Here is a 17,313-nt window from a genome sequence, read left to right on the forward strand (position 1 = left end):
GCAACGGTTGCTGGAGTCAATAAATCTCTCCGGTTTGAAATCACAAAGACTCTTGAAGTATTTTGGGTCGTGGTGAACTTCCCAAATGTTACTTGTAAAAGTAAGTCGACATAATTTTTTTTTATAAATTTAAGTTCTGTTGTAAAATGATATTACTTAGTGATATTACATAACATTCGAACATAAATATTTATTACTATGCTTATTTTAATAGTATCTTGTGATTTAAAATTTAGGTATTGAGCATTTTAACCCATTTATCGATATATTCGGGTACGAAACTGGCGGTTTTCTGGTCAGAGGTAAAATTTGACTTCATTAATAGCATTGGAAACCAAGTTTTCTCTAACCGGTAACATCGAAGCAATAATATCAGTGAAATATATCGAAACTAAATTTACTATAACCCGTAGCATCGAAGAAATAATATCAGTGAAATATATCGAAACTAAATTTACTATAACCAGTAGCATCGAAGAAATAATATCAGTGAAATATATCGAAACTAAATTTACTATAACCAGTAGCATCGAAGAAATAATATCAGTGAAATATATCGAAACTAAATTTACTATAACCAGTAGCATCGAAGAAATAATATCAGTGAAATATATCGAAACTAAATTTACTATAACCAGTAGCATCGAAGAAATAATATCAGTGAAATATATCGAAACTAAATTTACTATAACCAGTAGCATCGAAGAAATAATATCAGTGAAATATATCGAAACTAAATTTACTATAACCAGTAGCATCGAAGAAATAATATCAGTGAAATATATCGAAACTAAATTTACTATAACCAGTAGCATCGAAGAAATAATATCAGTGAAATATATCGAAACTAAATTTACTATAACCAGTAGCATCGAAGCAATAATATCAGTGAAATATATCGAAACTAAATTTACTATAACCAGTAGCATCGAAGCAATAATATCAGTGAAATATATCGAAACTAAATTTACTATAACCAGTAGCATCGAAGAAATAATATCAATGAAATATATCGATATTTCTACTTAACATTGCATAATTTTAGTATCATCGCTTTCAGTTGTTTTACTTTAGTGTTCACTTCTTTCACTTAATGCATACCGTACTATCTTTTGACAGTCGGTATCTGCCTAGATTTGGGATTTCAATAGTTCTTCGTAGTGACAGTGGAATTATGGGACGGAATCTTAGAACCTCTTCTATATAAGCTTCAGTAAACAATATTTCTTGTCGATGTTAAGTAGTGAGTGTGTTTGGCCCAGGAACACACACATGTTCATGTTTGGCAATCTTTATTTTATTAAGGTTGCTTTTCATTAAAATGTAATAAAAGCAAAAAAAATGCTCATTCCAATTCAGGGTTACGATACCCTTGTTTGATGGAAGAAATAAAATGTTTGAAATGGGAATTGCAATATGAATTAAATAAATTTGATGCTGATACAATAAATTGCTTCTCTAAGAAGAGCTGAATAAACCAAATTTGGTAGTTTATTCGTAGTAAAATGTTATGGTATGTTAACGTTGTTTATAATAATTTTGTATTTTTTTGCACAAAAGTAGAGTGTTAGAACTAAGACCAGTAAAAGCAGACAGTATTAGTAGTCTATATTTGGGTTACTATATTTTATGGTGTTGAGATTTAACTCAAATATTAAAAATCGTAATGACCAATCACCTTCCGATGATTGATAATTTCCAGCAGCATTCCTCGGTGCTAAGATACGTTCAAAACCTTATTGCAAGTTTATAATGACTCGACTTGTCAACTCACTAACTAATTGGTATATAACACGTGACAGAAAAAGCTTGAATCGCTTTTCCAAATACAACGGTTCATTTCTATCTAAGTTGCTGCATTCACGTACTCATAAAGTTAACAACCCCCTCAAGGCGTCCACCCCACTTGCGAACAGAACGGCAAGCGTGGTAAAATTATCGGCAAACCGGCAGTTTTACTATTGCGCCACAAAGCTTCTTGGGTGCGGGGTTGTGGATTGAAGTCCTTTTCAGTTTATTGAGATTTTATTGCAAAAAAACAGTACGGATGACATTCATATTTTGCCTGGTTATTATATTGAAATTATCAAACCCACACTCCAAAACTCGTAAAGACATATACTGAAAAATTAAAAGATCTTTGCCTAAACAAAATGTCCACTCAATGTACGAAAATTATACCCGTTGAATATAAACTAGGAGAACCACTGTCCGCTCAAAGTTAGTGAAGATATGCAGATATTTTGAAAATATTGATGGATCCCATTATTTTTGTTAATATTTTATCAAAGAAAGAGAGATTTAACTGCAAAACATTTTAATTATAGAAAGTGGAATAATTGAGTGAACAGTGGACGTCTTTTTTTCCGTCTACGTAACTGTCACATTTTAAGCACGGTATGTCTACTTAACAGTATATATATATTGTGATATCAATACAAAACAATGTTTCGATGTGAACCATTGTCAAACAATGTAAACAACATCAAGTATAAATAGGGGATATGCTGTGTTATTAAATTGAAAAATCAAAAACAAAACAGTTCGCGCCCAATGTCCTAAAAATTTGACTGCTTCAACAGACTTGTCGTTCTTTTTCGCTATTCGTCGCTCAATAAAGGTTTCATCCTTTTTACAAATCCCCATATGTTGACTTTAATTTGAGATCCGAATTTGTAATTTCGAATTTTTATAATATAATTTTTAACATATAGGCTACATGAGGACTAAGAAGAAGAACTTTTGTAAAATATATCAAATAAGAAAAGTGAAATACTTTCAATATGGTTAATAGAGCTGAATATGCGGTGGCAATCGCCATTTGAATGACCTCATGTAGAGTGATTCATGTAGAGGGCTCATTAGACTGTCATATAGACGTAGGGATCGATTTCAATGACAGCTACACAATACGTCTACTGTCGTGCAGTGTGTTATGTATAAACACGGGGGCGAGTGAAATGAAAGAATAGAAGAGTGTAGAGATGGTGACATGGTTCCAATTTTAATTTGAATGGCCTCCCTCGTAGAGGGGATACAGTGAAGAATCATATAATTCGGCACATATTGCCATGTAGCATCTCAATACCACGCTATCGATTTCACATACTTACACCGCGATTCCTAGTGACGACAAACTTCAATATATATCTTACCGAACTTGGCAATTACCATAACCCTGATAATATTTTGTCTGAACATCGTCCGGTATAGATATTAAAAATAGTTCTTAGGTTTCAATACTATATTGGCAAAGCAACAGTGTAGTTATGGTTGCATTCGCATTCGTTTTCTCATTTTGCATCACATCACAAATCTGACGAAACAATCGTTACGTCGTTAACATCGTTTTGTACTTCCAAGTTCAATTCTCCACTTGGTTGGGCCAACTTACTTTCTTTAAGCGTTGGTCCTGATGTCACAGAAGTTGTACTTGTACATGGACATATAATCAGAATCTTGATGCATGTATTTCGAAGACCATTCATGTACTTCAACATGATAAACGGCAAGCATGCAGCATACAGATACGTCATGGCCAACGTAAACAATAAAACATTGACGTTTGGAGCTGAAAATGAATAAAAAAGATTGCTACAAATAACCACATAATCCTACAATCTTCAGTCATAGGAATTATAATCAAAGGATTGTTTAGGTCACACCAGAAAATCGCATTACAATGCATTTTACCTTCATCCAACAAAATATCTAAAAACCAGACAAGCATTAGTGGAGTCATCGACACGAACAAGGTAACGGTGAGAACAATCAAAAGCTTTATGGTGTTATCTAAAGGGGGTGATCGTCTTCTGAAAAAAAAACAATCATAATAAAAAAAAAATGATGAACCCAGGAGAAACCTAACACTATAAAATTAATGGAAAAGGAGAACTGCAGCTGAATCAAAAGTACAATTGCGGCATTCAATTCTACTTCTATTTTTCTACCAATACAGTTTTCTATCAATAAAATTTTGAGAGCTCCCGAAGTATGTGCCCCAAGATAGTGCACAACCTGAACATGGTATGTTCCGGGTTAGAGTTCAGGTTGTGCGCCATCTTGGTGCACATACTTTGGAAGTGCCACATTTTGTTATTCAGCCAAAATTGTTTAAATGAATTACCCAAAATATTTGAGTCCAAAATAAGTTTATAATTGTATTATTCTCACCTTCCATATATCGTGGACGCAATTGAATAAGACCTTGTACGTTCAACAGATGATTGATCACGACAAGACGAATTCTTTTCCGAATTCATTGCAAACCGGATTGTACCAGAAGAATCTGGAATCTGGGCCGCGGTCGCAACGCCTAAAAATAACTTCACTATCAGACGTTAGTTGAATGAATTGATTAAGTAAAAATGATATAAATGAGTTGACAAAAGTTGAGCATTGAAAGATATCATTGAATATATTTGAGATATGATATAATTTTCATATTTGTGCAAGAAGAAGAAAAAGATATGGCGATTTGCTTACATGGTGAACCATGGTGTCTGGTTAGGTTACCAGTACAAGAACGCCCAACCAGTCAATCCTTCTATGAATCTCTATTTGCACGTCTTTTAAATTCATCAGGTTATGAATTATAACACATATCTATTTATTGTGAATTGTTATTCTCTGCTTGTATTCACATATCTCATACATGAAATGTGATAGCTGTATTGATTACCTATTTCTATTCTGTTCTTGTGGATTTCTTGAGCAATATTTTTCGATATTGGTATTTCACATCTTAGTTATTGCTATCTTGTTAAATTAGAATACCCGAAAAAGAAACGGAGAAAAAAAGAAAGGTTCCTAATTATACGTCTTGGGCTCCCATCTTTGGATGATAGTCAACTCACCTTGGGGTTCTTTTGTTCTATCACCACCCACGTTGGCAGGTGCATGGCTGACGTAGAACTGCCTGATAGTGGAGATTAAAGTAAGGACCATACATAGAACCGTACCAAAATATAGTACAGTTGTCACGATGACGTAACTTCTAGACATCGGTGGCCAAATCCGTGAGCATGATACTTCATGAGCTGTAATAAATCATGAAAAAACTAACATATATATATACATTACATTGCAATGTAATATCGAGCAGTAATTTTTGAGATGATGCCTTTTACCGTTGGAAATAACGTCAAAACCCAAAAGGAATATTGTCTAAGTAGAAATAGTTATCTGAAGGAAATAGATAATTTAGGTTTTGTAAAATATTTATGTACATCACATCACAAATTTCATACAACAACGTAAAAGATGTGGATGCCCTTGTGCAATAAGATAGATAGAAATTAAATGCAGTTTGAAACAAATGAATCACACTCTGCTTCAAGATTGGGTTGGGTATCTGGTCAATATCGTAATAATAAACAAAGATCTTACTGGAAAAGCAATAAGGTTCTAAACGATACACGGGAAGACACTTGCATTGTTCAATGCAATTCCACGAAAACCCAACCGGAAGGCTCAATACCAATGGTACGAACCATGCAAAGGCGATAACGAATACTGATTTATATCGCTTCCATTGCTTTGAACGAGACTGAAAATAGAATTGAAAACAATACAAATACCAGGCATTATGACTATTAATTAGCAGTTCAGTTTTATTTACACATTATAATAATTGTTGTTTAATTGGTCAAATCTGATATGCATTTGATATCAGTGCAAAGTAATACAAGTTGATAGATAATAGTGAAAAAAAAATTTCCAGGTGATTCAAAAAGTCTAAATATTTTATAATCCGCGCCAAATAAATGTAATAAGATTAACGCAATTTCTATTGGTTACAAGCATCAACTGCAAAAATATACAAGTCCCAGTTGTAGACAGATAAATTACAATATCGACGTAGCAAACTCCTACCGTTCGTTCTATCATTGAAGCAGGTATGACCGATTTATCATTAACATTTTCTGGAATAGGAAACAAAGCCCGGACGTGACGCTAAGAGACTCAATTCGATCATCACAGATTTATTCAAAGAAACCTCAAGCAAATAAATGAAGTAAATAGACCACATTTTACGTACCAACTTTTTCTTATTCAGATTCAAATATACTAAATATTGATTTGATACAGATATATTCTTCTTTCCAGAAAGCTCATGTATGCCTCAATCTTTTTTTAGACCATACCACCCATTTGCACATGATTCGATTTAGACGTTAAGTGTTAATCCGAGACAGCGATTAATAGCATACTCTTTAATAAGCCACTCACCCTGAATGCATTTCTCCTATTGTCGTCCTTAATTTGACCCGAACGGCTCACATAAACCGTATTATCGCTGACTCCATACAGAACCGCAGCTACGTTAAATTGCATAATAAGCAAGAGTGCGACTAATAACCCTTTCACATATGAGTCCTTTTTCATTATCGCTATATGCGAATCATCTTTCCAGTTATATCTGTAGTTGTGAAATTGTAAAGAAATTCGGCAATTACATATAAGCTCGATATGTCTTGTATCGTGGGCGAATATCAAGTCTAGAATGACTTGCGTAGCTAATTTGTTTAAAAAAAAATAAAAAATATTTTACAAAATTTGCTATTCTTCATCAAATCATTTGGACACCAAGTCATGCAAATACCTTTGAAGTACTCCACCTTCAACGTATGCAGAATTGAATTGTACATAAGATACCAGCATATCAATCATCGCGGTTGTGCAGAATGCTATGGCGGAAATGAGGCAACTGACCAGGTATCTGTAGACAACATTCTGTCTCAACACCATCCAATTTTTCGCGACAGCGATCAAGATAACAGTATTGCATATTATCTTAAAACATCACATATTTCTTTAAACTATATCTCAACGTAAGAAAGTACTTCAGACGAATCCAGACGAACTATCTAGTATATGGCGAGCAACGCTCTTAAGTTTTTATGAAAATGGTTAAAAAGTTAAACCTCCCAAAGTCCACGACGAGAAGAGCTATGCCAATTTACAAAGCCAAAACACAAACCATTATGTAACAACATCATCCACAGAGTTTTATCACTGTATTAGCTAGATTTATATCGTCTTATCCTCATTTAGCACAAATTTTGTTTGTAAAAAGGAAATGTTTACTGTTATGCAATGTAAAATATTTCAAATCATATCTTGCACGAGTAATACCTAGGAAAGACAATATTTTGAGTGTCTGTAAAATGTGTGATCACAATTATCAGCCTTATCATGGATTGCTGTGTAAATAAATTTTTATAAAGTATGTACTCACCAAAATTGAAGAGACAACAGCATAAAAACTTAGGATAGGCCCATGTTTTAAATATCCGTTACATAATTCATTGGAAGTCGTGTTTGCAAATATGGTTGTTATTGACACCGTAGTTTCTACTCCACTCATCAATGCGTGGTGTTCTTTATAACCGATGGAAGCACAAATACTCTATCTTGTAGTGCTTGGCGGTGGTAAGTAAGCAATTGAATTGACTATACAAGAAAATTCAATAAAAGATTTTTGTTTATATCATGACGCCTCATTCAATCAACCTACCCTCCAAGCGCTTATGATATTGCTTGAACCATTGCACAAAGGAAATCTAATCTAAAACATCACCATACTGTATAAATCGTGGGGTGTCGAGCTCATGCAAAATTTTTCGCTTATTTAATTTGAATATGCAAAGCTAAAACTATTAAAATTTACTAAAGTACCACCCTCCAGTATAGCACTCTAATGATACAAAAATACTTATCTACTTCATCTCTTTAATTTAAAAAACAGTTTCGACATTCTGAAAGCTTTATGTTATTCTAATAATGTGATATATTGTTTTGATGAAAATTCAAAAATATTTCCTCGCTTTTAATTTTAAAATCTGTTTCAATTTACTTTTTTATTCATTTTAAAATTCCACATTTGTTTTGGCGGCGACGGGATTAATATCACGCAGCCTATTGTGGTCATATTATTCATTGACGTTGGTTGACGTTGACGACTTTGGTTGATTATTTCCGTATTTTTACACCTAATTCGTGATGTATGTTATATTGACATCACACAGCAGGGAATTTTACCGTTTTGCGTACTGCAATGCCATACTGTATAACTCACGCACTGGATCACCCTGGAATTTATTTTCGTGCTATCATCAAGCAATGAGTGAGACTTCCTGCCACGTTAGACATGTGTTAGACGGCTGTCCGAAATTTCCCCCCAAAATATTCAAACCACAGTTTATAAAAGTTCATTCGTTGTGACTCGGATATACCAAAAGAAGTCAAACTACGTAATTGGATTCGTCAATTCCATATATTAAATATATGGTTATATTTTGAATAAAAATATTTAATTTAAAGGAATGTATAATAGACAAAGGAATTATTCTATCAAAGATGAAATCCAATGCAGCAGAAGGTTTACATCAACGTTTTTTGGTGGCGAAAGTCTACATTAAAGTCATCTTTCCTTATTTAATATATATATATATTAGTCGCATAATTTATAATGTTTCTTTCTCACTAGTTTCACATACCCATACCCATCATACTCATCGTCGTTTATCCCAATATTACAGAGTTGGTATTACAACTAAGTGAACATGTCCAGAGCAGATGAAAAAAAGTCATTTTCAATTGTTTGAAGTAGCAAATCACTAGAAAGCAATGCTCAAATATATAGACACTGAGGCAAGAACAAAGTAGTATCAAAACTTTTACAGTGCCGGTAGTCTTCTTGGTACTACCGAAGTATGTGAACCAAGATGACAGACACCGGAACGTAGTATGTGTACCAGGTTAGGGTTAGGCCATAATTTCAGTTACAAATACTACGGGAGTCATTTGGCTAGTGCCCGAACTCGTAATAGAACTAAAACAAGGAAAATTAAATTATGGCCTAACCCTAACCTGGTACATATGCTACGTTTCGGTGTCCGCCATCTTGATTCACATACTTCGGGAGTACCGACTTCCTCACAAAGAAACCCCCGGCTTTGCTGACCACCAGATCACTGAAATGCGATCGCGGAAACGCTACAGAGTTTGCAATTTTCAATTTTGGTGACGCCATCACACAAAATAACGAATCCCATTGAGCCCACAGAAATTTTCGAATTAAATAAATATCTTAATCTAGAATCTAGATACTCACTAAATTACTGTTCACTGCTATACTACTACTTACTGCTTGTGTTCACTGGTCAATAAAATGTTAGTGATAGAACGTGCTCTCAGCACATTAGTTTTCGTTTGTGCAATTTCCTTATAAGCTTCAACCCTAATTTAACGCTTATAGACACAATGGATTCATTACTTTTCAATCGGCCAACCCAATTCCAGCGATGTGGCATGTCGCTTACTTCCTTCTATGTTCAATGCTTACCGGACTGCAATTTTCGACAGAGCTGGTAGACTGACGCTACGCGTATGCAGTGCACCGTATGTGAACTTAATTCACGTACAAACATTATGAGCCACTAGAATGAAAAAACACCCTTGTTGTTAAAATTGAATTTTCCGGATAGGGTAAAATGTGAAAAACTAGTGATAGTCATCAGCACAAACAAAATGCAATATGTGAGAATTTCATGGCCCGCGCAACTATAATTGTACAGTTTTATGAGTTTCCTGGAGTGAAATCAAGTGTATGGCTGTGTCACCATTTTCTACGAAATGTTTTCATTAAGAAATTTGAAAATCATTTACAGTGAACAGGTCTACGACAATATAATCGCTATGACTAGAATTTTAAAATAAAGATATATATATATAAAAGAATTGAAAGTACATACATCCAATACTCAAAATTATAATTAATTCCAAGAAAGAAGTCCAAACTACCAAATATTCGCCAGAATCGTGACTTCACATGAGTTAGATGAAGATTGTACGAATTTAAGAATGGCATTATGTATGCCATTATAGTTAATAATATAAAATCTCTAGTTATCTCAGACCACTGTTGAAATCATGAAGTATCAATTCTTTAAATCATAAGATAATCTTAACAGAGCTTTGTTATTTTTGCGTATATTATGAAGCAGTCTCATTTATATTCTCGTGTGCGCCGAGAGAAAAAATGTTGTTTTCATCGTGTCTTCCAACGTTTGGATGTGTGGTGCCCGCAACACTTTGTTCTGGTCGAGGAGAAACCACACCATTTGTTTGAGTTACTACGGTGGTTCCTGTGCACGGACATTTTATAAAGAAGGAGATGCATGCCTGCTTCAATCCGCTCATATATTTAAGAAGTATGAGAGGTAAGCTAGCGGAGTATATGTATGATAGAGAAAGAGCTACAGAAAATCCATATCCTTTCGAAACATCTGAAATGTAAAGATTAGAGACTGAGACATTGATCTGAAATATTCACCATAAAATCCAACATGTCCCAAATGATTGATGGGACATATAAGACCTGTTGAACAACTTGTTAATTAAAATTACCTGCAGTGGTTATTACATCCAAAAGCCATATCATCATGATTGGTGTCACCGATAAAAACAATGAAATTGAGAGAATAATGAGAAGCTTGACAGTTGGATCCAGCGGTGGTCGTTTAGATCTGGAAGTTAGCAGTTGATAATTAGGTCTTCAATTGAAGATACACAACTTGTAAAATTCAATGTTTCCAATGTATAAAGTCAACTTACACTAACATGCTTATATATAAAATTGGTCTATCATAATAAACATAGATAAAGTTTTATTAACTCAACAGGCCAAGATACGATGAAAACAGCCACAGTAAGTAGAAAACCAATCGAAAGGCATTAAATATTTGACCAAAATAATTGCGCATTAAAATCACTATCAAAGATTAGGTCACCTGTGGTAAAAAGATTGCGTCAGTTAATAAAATCTGAGCTTGGAGCGATATTTTCATCAAATACTCACTTCGTGTTTTCTTACATTTTAACATTTTTATTTCAATCTGTATTAAAAATTGATTATTGATATATTTAACCACGGTTTTTCAACCGTATAGGATGATAAAAGATTCAAAATAATAATAGAACAGGAAGGGTAAAAATTAGGTGTAATGGCTCATTAAATAAATGGTTATATATACTTTACCTTCTAGGACGGAAGCTTGGATCAAACGGTCTTGGTCTTGCACTTGACTGCTGAAAAATAATACGGAATATAAAAAGGGATATTATTTTGACTGTGAGATGAAAACATATAAATATTACCGAATGTGTTGTTTCAATTTTAATACTGTTGGTTGGTGTGGACTGTGGTGATTTAAGAACTTGCATGGATGCGGAACGCGTAGTTTTAGCAAGGTCGTTTATTTTAGCATCTCGAAAAGATCTGGATGTCCACTCAAAGTCGTTTTCTTGTGAAATCCTTCCTTTTCAAAGAGAGAGAATCAAGAATAAGAATCAAGCGTGAAAAATTTAAAATGATACAATAAGTTACTACTAAGTAGTGGTTAAAAAATGAAAGTGAGAGAATGTACTATAAAACATCGTACTTGGCAAATTAGTAAAAGATTTCACCTGGTGGACTGATCTCGTGAAAATATCCTCGCTCGAATACGTTTACGGGTGACGGAGAACTACTTATGCCATAACTTTTATTAAAATTCTTTGCAAATTCTCTTGAATGAGCTTTTTGGAATTTTTGTACAGTTGCAATCAACAACCAAAATATCATTGCCATGGATGTAAAATATAAAGTTGTAATCACAAAAACATAACTTCGAGATATTGGGAGCCAAGTTCTTGAGCACATATTTCCACTGTTTCCGTCACCTAATATTAGTAAGAATGTTAAAAAATTATATACAGCAAGTTCATAATTTATTGATTGTAACTATATATATATGTGTGTATTGATACTAACTATATAATATATTCTACTTACTTGGAATACAAGTTGATCTCCATCGATAGGTCGGCAAGCACGCGCAATGTTCAACGCAGCTCCAACCAAAAGCTACAGGGATACTGATTCCAAGAGGGGCGACCCAAGAAAAAACACACATGAGAACTGGCTTATGTTTCCTCCATTTCTTCGAATCCTTCAATTAAAAAAGTAAAGATCTTACTAAAAAAGAATTGTGTGCATACAATTTCCCTCCTCTTAATGAAAAGCGTTTATTCGGCAAATCGGAGTAAAGTCTTGCCACAATTTATGTTCAAATTAACAATATGGTGGCCAGTCAAAAAAACTTATTTGTTTATCCTATTGAATTTGCTACACTAAAAATTTACATGGAGCAGCTGTACTATGACCATCACATTACAGTCATTTTACATTACAGTTATTTTAAACAAGCATGTGGGTGCTACTTTGCTATACTAAATAGGAAGAAGGTACGTACGTCAATGGCATGACTAACCATATCCGTAAATTGTTTCAATTTTATTTAGACAGTGCCTAGCCACGTCCTCATACACGTAAAATACGCAATTATAAACATTTCAACATAGATACTATATTTATTATTATTATAAAGGTTTATTCTATCCGCATTCTCCTTACACCAGCAGTAGCAAATATTTTTTGCAGCGCATAATATTGTCTGAATTAAAGTAATTAACCTTGAAAGGTTTATTCTGGGAATTTAGGTATTGATGGGTACAGCGAATTCTTCGAACAACAAGAGTATTTTTAATAATTAATCCTACAGTTTAAGGGAATTCTGAATCTTTTAAATTAATGATAAAAAAATGACTCAGAATCTTAAATCACAAATCTGTGGTCCAGTTTATGCAGAATAATATATCTTGACACTTCCTAACTACCCCCCTCCCCCCAAAATAGAACCTAAAAATTCTTTATTACTGCCATGAAAATAGAGTGACCTATTTCATCTATTTAATACTTGAACTTCTGTTTGTGTGTGATTGCATCCCCAAAATTTCACAAAATCTAGCACGTTTTCCACAAAAGTTATGTTCTCTCTAGAATATGTTTCAAATCGCCTCATCGGTGATAGAGACAGACTTGCATCGGTTGCGCAAAATTGTCAATCACCCACACGCACTCTTCTATGAGGATTTTTTACTGCAATTGCAACCTTGGGTTCACCAATTGTTTGGGGATTGTTCTGGTACACATGGTCCGTCTGACTGTTGATCATTCTTCTCTTAAATGACTATTTCAGCCAGTCAAGGGTGCGATTTGATTATGGGGGTCGTCTCGCCGAAACCACTGGTCATCTCGATCAATCCCCCAACAGCGTCAGAATGATGTTCAGAACTTTCTCACCACCCCCATTTAACCGCTCCGTTCGAACTCTTTCATTTTTCTCCTTCAGACCAATACGGACCGATTATGTAATGTTTGAAAATGGTTACCCATGCTGTGCACTTTACTGAGTGTAACAGTATCTGTAAGACCTACTTCAGAGGTGCTGCGCCACAATAAATATTATTTGGGTTATTGACATGTTCTAACAAATGGGCTTTTGCAGAAAACCAAGTGATTGACAAATTCACGCAACCGAAGCAAGTCTGTCTCCAATACCAAAGAGTCATTCCGAACATGTTCTACCTAGAGAGAACATAACTTCTGTACAAAGCGTCTTAGATTTCTGAAACTTTTGGGTATAATCATCTATCAGAAGTTCAAGTGAAATCAGAATCAGTTAATTTTTTTTACATCTTTGTAGAAGTAATTAAGAAATTTATATATGGGTTCTGTTTTTTGGAATCACCATGAATTTAACTTTTATGAATTAGCGGATGAAATCATGAACATAACAATATCTTATTTACCAATAAAAACGCTATTTCACGATTATTTTTCATTCTTGTATTAATGTGATCACGAGAGAGTACTTCAGGATTGGTGAAACGTCCAACAAAATACGTGTTGTCACTAACTCCGTATATTAGTACAGCTATGTTAAACTGCATGACAATTGCCAGTACTGGCAAAAGTCCTTTTCTGTAGGCGTATCCTTGCATAACTGAACGATGAATCGGATTGCTGTCATCATATCTAAGAATAGAAAAAGGAAATGAATCTGCGTATTGTTTAGCTTCATAGATGATTTTGTTGTTTTCCTTTGGGCAAACAATCTCCTTTTCGTTTGGATACTGACATTGTCCAATAGCTTTCAATTTTAATATTGAAGATGACTCCGAAGAGTCCAATACTTTCGTTTTTTTTCTCAATATTATATGGATTCCAGGGACTAGTTGTTTCGTCATTAATTTTCTCGTTACTCTTGATCAATAAATGCATGGTCATATCGCTTGGCTGGCATTATATTTCATTCAGCTGTAAATATTTACTAAATTATTTGTGGGGAACCGAGTATGATAATACATTAATACGATATTCGTACCCAGATGTTATCAATATGATTAGATACGATCTATTTCGCACACTCGACGATCATCTTTATAAAATAAACACAATTCATATGTGCTACTCCATATGGTAATTAATGACTTTCGTTAAGCTTAAAATTGTCCATTTCGGCGCAATTTTAAATTAAAATACATCCTGTTATTTTAGAACACAGAAATTATATTTTATTTATGGCATATAGGATGATACCGAAATAATTTTTTATATAAATTTGTTGCGTATATAGTCAGGTTGATAGAATATAAATGGCGGAAATTCAGATAGTCGAACACAGCACAATATTTATCCCACCAACTACAATTTTTTTAATAATTACTTATAGAACCATGTTTTTTTCACTATTTGTATGTCATTGCCGGATTCTAGATTTCGTAAAATATTTTGGTAATGAATCACTGATCCTTCTAGCAGCAGCATCGGAAATCTTTATTATATATACAACCCAAGTAAAACACGGTCGGTTAAAATCTTTCCAGAATTGTCGATATTCAATAAAACACTTTGATATGGAAATGTAATCATGAGTCACATAATAACTAACGTTTTCATAAATATGCACAGATTGTTGCCCAGAAGCACCGTTTTGGGATATAGTTTATTATTATACGAGATTATCATAAAATTATTACGGATGCGGCGTAGCTAAAATAGGAATAAGGTGGGCTTGTGAAAAAAAGGAAAATTTGGATTGAAGACGGAACATTTACGGTAATTTTATATAAAGAAAAACTATAAAAAGTTATAATTCAACTAATAAAATTTTAATATTTTAAGATTTGCAAAGTGCATTTTTATGAAAAGTCGATAAGCAATACAATGGGATTTTTTACAGTATTACAGAATATTACAAAAGTGTATTTCCCCATCTCACTCAATAACAATAACAATAACACGACACAAACGAAAAGTCTCACTCGAAATTACATCGGCAACTCAGAATAATTAGAGTTTAAAGTTCTAAGAATGATTATTCGTTCATTTTGCGTGAATCGACATTAGAATGTTTATGAATATAAATACCTTCTTAGGACGCTCTCTCCTAAAGTATATTCATCTACGCCGTAAAGAGTGTGAAGCATTTCATATGCAGATACCAGACAAAAAGACATGACCGATAAAAGACAACTTATAAGATAGCGATGAACGACGTTTTGACGCAAAACTCCCCAGCCTTTTGCCATTGCAGCAAGGATGAAGGTATTGCAAAGAAGCTGAAAGGTTATAAAACACTGAGTAATCTATATAAAATATTGTTTTAAGATTAAAGTACGTGCAATTAAGAGGTATTATTTTTACACTAAAAGTTGTTTATTTATATTAAAACAGTATTAAAACAATGTCGCTGTTGAAGTTCGTTTCGCCGTTTTGAATGAATTATGTTTAATAAAATAAAATGTCGGCTCAGATTAAAATTTAATATTTTCATCAATTATTCAACGAATATATTGTAATCCGGCTCTAGTTCACACAACAAACAATGCAATACGAACTCTCTACCACGTGACCAAAATGACACAATGTATTCATTGTTCTTGTGTTTGTGTGGCGTTCAATAGTCGACGATGATAACTCACGTTACTTGTCCAAGTTGGAACAAATCGAGATTTGGTTAGTTGTATTGTGGAATACACTAACCAATTTGAACACACCTTAGTAACGAACGTGATCTTACAACTGTACAGACTCGGAACGAACGAATCGAACCTCAATTCTAGTTTAAAATGTGTTGACATCATGCTGACCAAGTATCTCAAAAATGTTGATATATTTAATGAATACTATTCAAAATATATAAACATGAACACTTTACGATGCATTGAAATTTTGTTGTCTTATTTTGAAAAATACTTACAATAATTACGATTATTATAATCCAGAATATTTGGTAGGTTGCTGTTGATTTTTGTGCACAAATATCGTCGGTATTGCTCTCATTTCCATTCCCATCTGTAGATGACTCCATATTATTATGATGATGTAGATTCATGCTGGAACTCATATTTCAACTTTTATATATTATATTATAAACTTAAAATAAATATATTAAACTGAATTGATATATAATTAACAAGTTGAGCCTAGTCAGTTCCGTAATAATTGCTAGTGGCCCATTCATAAATTTATCCTTCTCCATAAACGACTCGCTATCTCAATGTTTAATCAGCCTATTTGCAGATTCAATATAAATCTTGTTAATAACTTCCTCAATGATTTCTATTCATATTTTTGAACGACTACATTATATCGTTCAAAATTTCAACTTAAAAGTTGAACTTATAAACAAAGCGACGCAATAAACTACGATGATATGATAAATATAAATACTCTGTTTATTAGAGACAAAAGTAGAACAAAGATTTTTCAAAGAAAGGGAACTTACTACCCCGCACTTACTATTATTTGCGATTCCTCATCATTCAATACATCACAAAAAAGCCTGATTCATAGACCAAAAAAAAAATAAATGAAAAAAATATGCTCACCAAGAAAGTCGTAGGTAGTGAGACAAGTTACACGTGAATTCCAAACGGCATTTTCATTATAAGACTCTGTGACCTCTAATATTTTCGTATTACCGAGCTTACGTATAAAAATAAAATTTTGAAAACAAAACTACACAAACACTCCACAGATTTCTATATGCTCTTTTACCTTGTTCAAAAAATCCTCATCAATACATTGTACAAACATTTAGATATTATTAACATGAGCTCATGATATATTCACGAACATGATGAGCAGCGTAATTTGTGTTGGTGATGATTATATCTAAACCATATCTTATTGCTGCATTTGATTTTCCACACAAAGGCATAGTGCAATATAATAACACCACACAATGCCGTTCTATGAACAATCTATAACGCTCGTGAATTCCCAATAACTCTTGCTCTAACTAATACCACACAATCAATATCAATTTGAATGCTGGAATAATAAAAACCACTCAACCTCCCATGGCATGTTAGACATATTTAGTTTGGCACCTACGCATAATATCAGAGTATCGAATA

General features: G+C 33.5%; 2 protein-coding genes across 5 annotated transcripts; both read right to left on the reverse strand.

Moving 5' to 3' along the window:
* Positions 1–371: 371 nt before the first annotated feature.
* Positions 372–7,512, reverse strand: LOC120341087 (uncharacterized). 3 transcript variants are annotated; one of them, XM_039409519.2, is made up of 8 exons: positions 7,241–7,512; positions 6,605–6,795; positions 6,232–6,421; positions 5,389–5,548; positions 4,857–5,039; positions 4,174–4,315; positions 3,694–3,809; positions 372–3,571 (listed from the first exon to the last, which is right to left on the reverse strand). In XM_039409519.2, exons 1-8 carry the CDS (start codon positions 7,367–7,369, stop codon positions 3,309–3,311), a joined length of 1,374 nt encoding a protein of 457 aa, XP_039265453.2. In that variant the 5' UTR covers positions 7,370–7,512; the 3' UTR covers positions 372–3,308. The 3 variants fall into 3 exon arrangements, with proteins under 3 accessions (XP_039265453.2, XP_039265454.2, XP_039265452.2); XM_039409520.2 differs by having other exon boundaries at positions 3,694–3,812; positions 6,605–6,721; positions 7,241–7,378; XM_039409518.2 differs by having other exon boundaries at positions 373–3,571; positions 3,694–3,812.
* A 159-nt stretch (positions 7,513–7,671) lies between these two features.
* Positions 7,672–16,340, reverse strand: LOC120341238 (uncharacterized). Of its 2 annotated transcripts, none has more exons than XM_039409716.2 (9): positions 16,152–16,340; positions 15,320–15,510; positions 13,699–13,924; positions 11,840–11,996; positions 11,473–11,727; positions 11,164–11,324; positions 11,045–11,091; positions 10,414–10,532; positions 7,672–10,292 (listed from the first exon to the last, which is right to left on the reverse strand). In XM_039409716.2, the coding sequence occupies exons 1-9, from the start codon at positions 16,296–16,298 to the stop codon at positions 10,000–10,002; spliced, it is 1,596 nt and encodes a 531-aa protein (XP_039265650.2). In that variant the 5' UTR covers positions 16,299–16,340; the 3' UTR covers positions 7,672–9,999. The 2 variants fall into 2 exon arrangements, with proteins under 2 accessions (XP_039265650.2, XP_039265649.2); XM_039409715.2 differs by having other exon boundaries at positions 11,045–11,094.
* Positions 16,341–17,313: the final 973 nt, after the last annotated feature.

Source organism: Styela clava, chromosome 14 (genome assembly GCF_964204865.1).
Source record: "Styela clava chromosome 14, kaStyClav1.hap1.2, whole genome shotgun sequence".
Taxonomy (NCBI): domain Eukaryota; kingdom Metazoa; phylum Chordata; class Ascidiacea; order Stolidobranchia; family Styelidae; genus Styela; species Styela clava.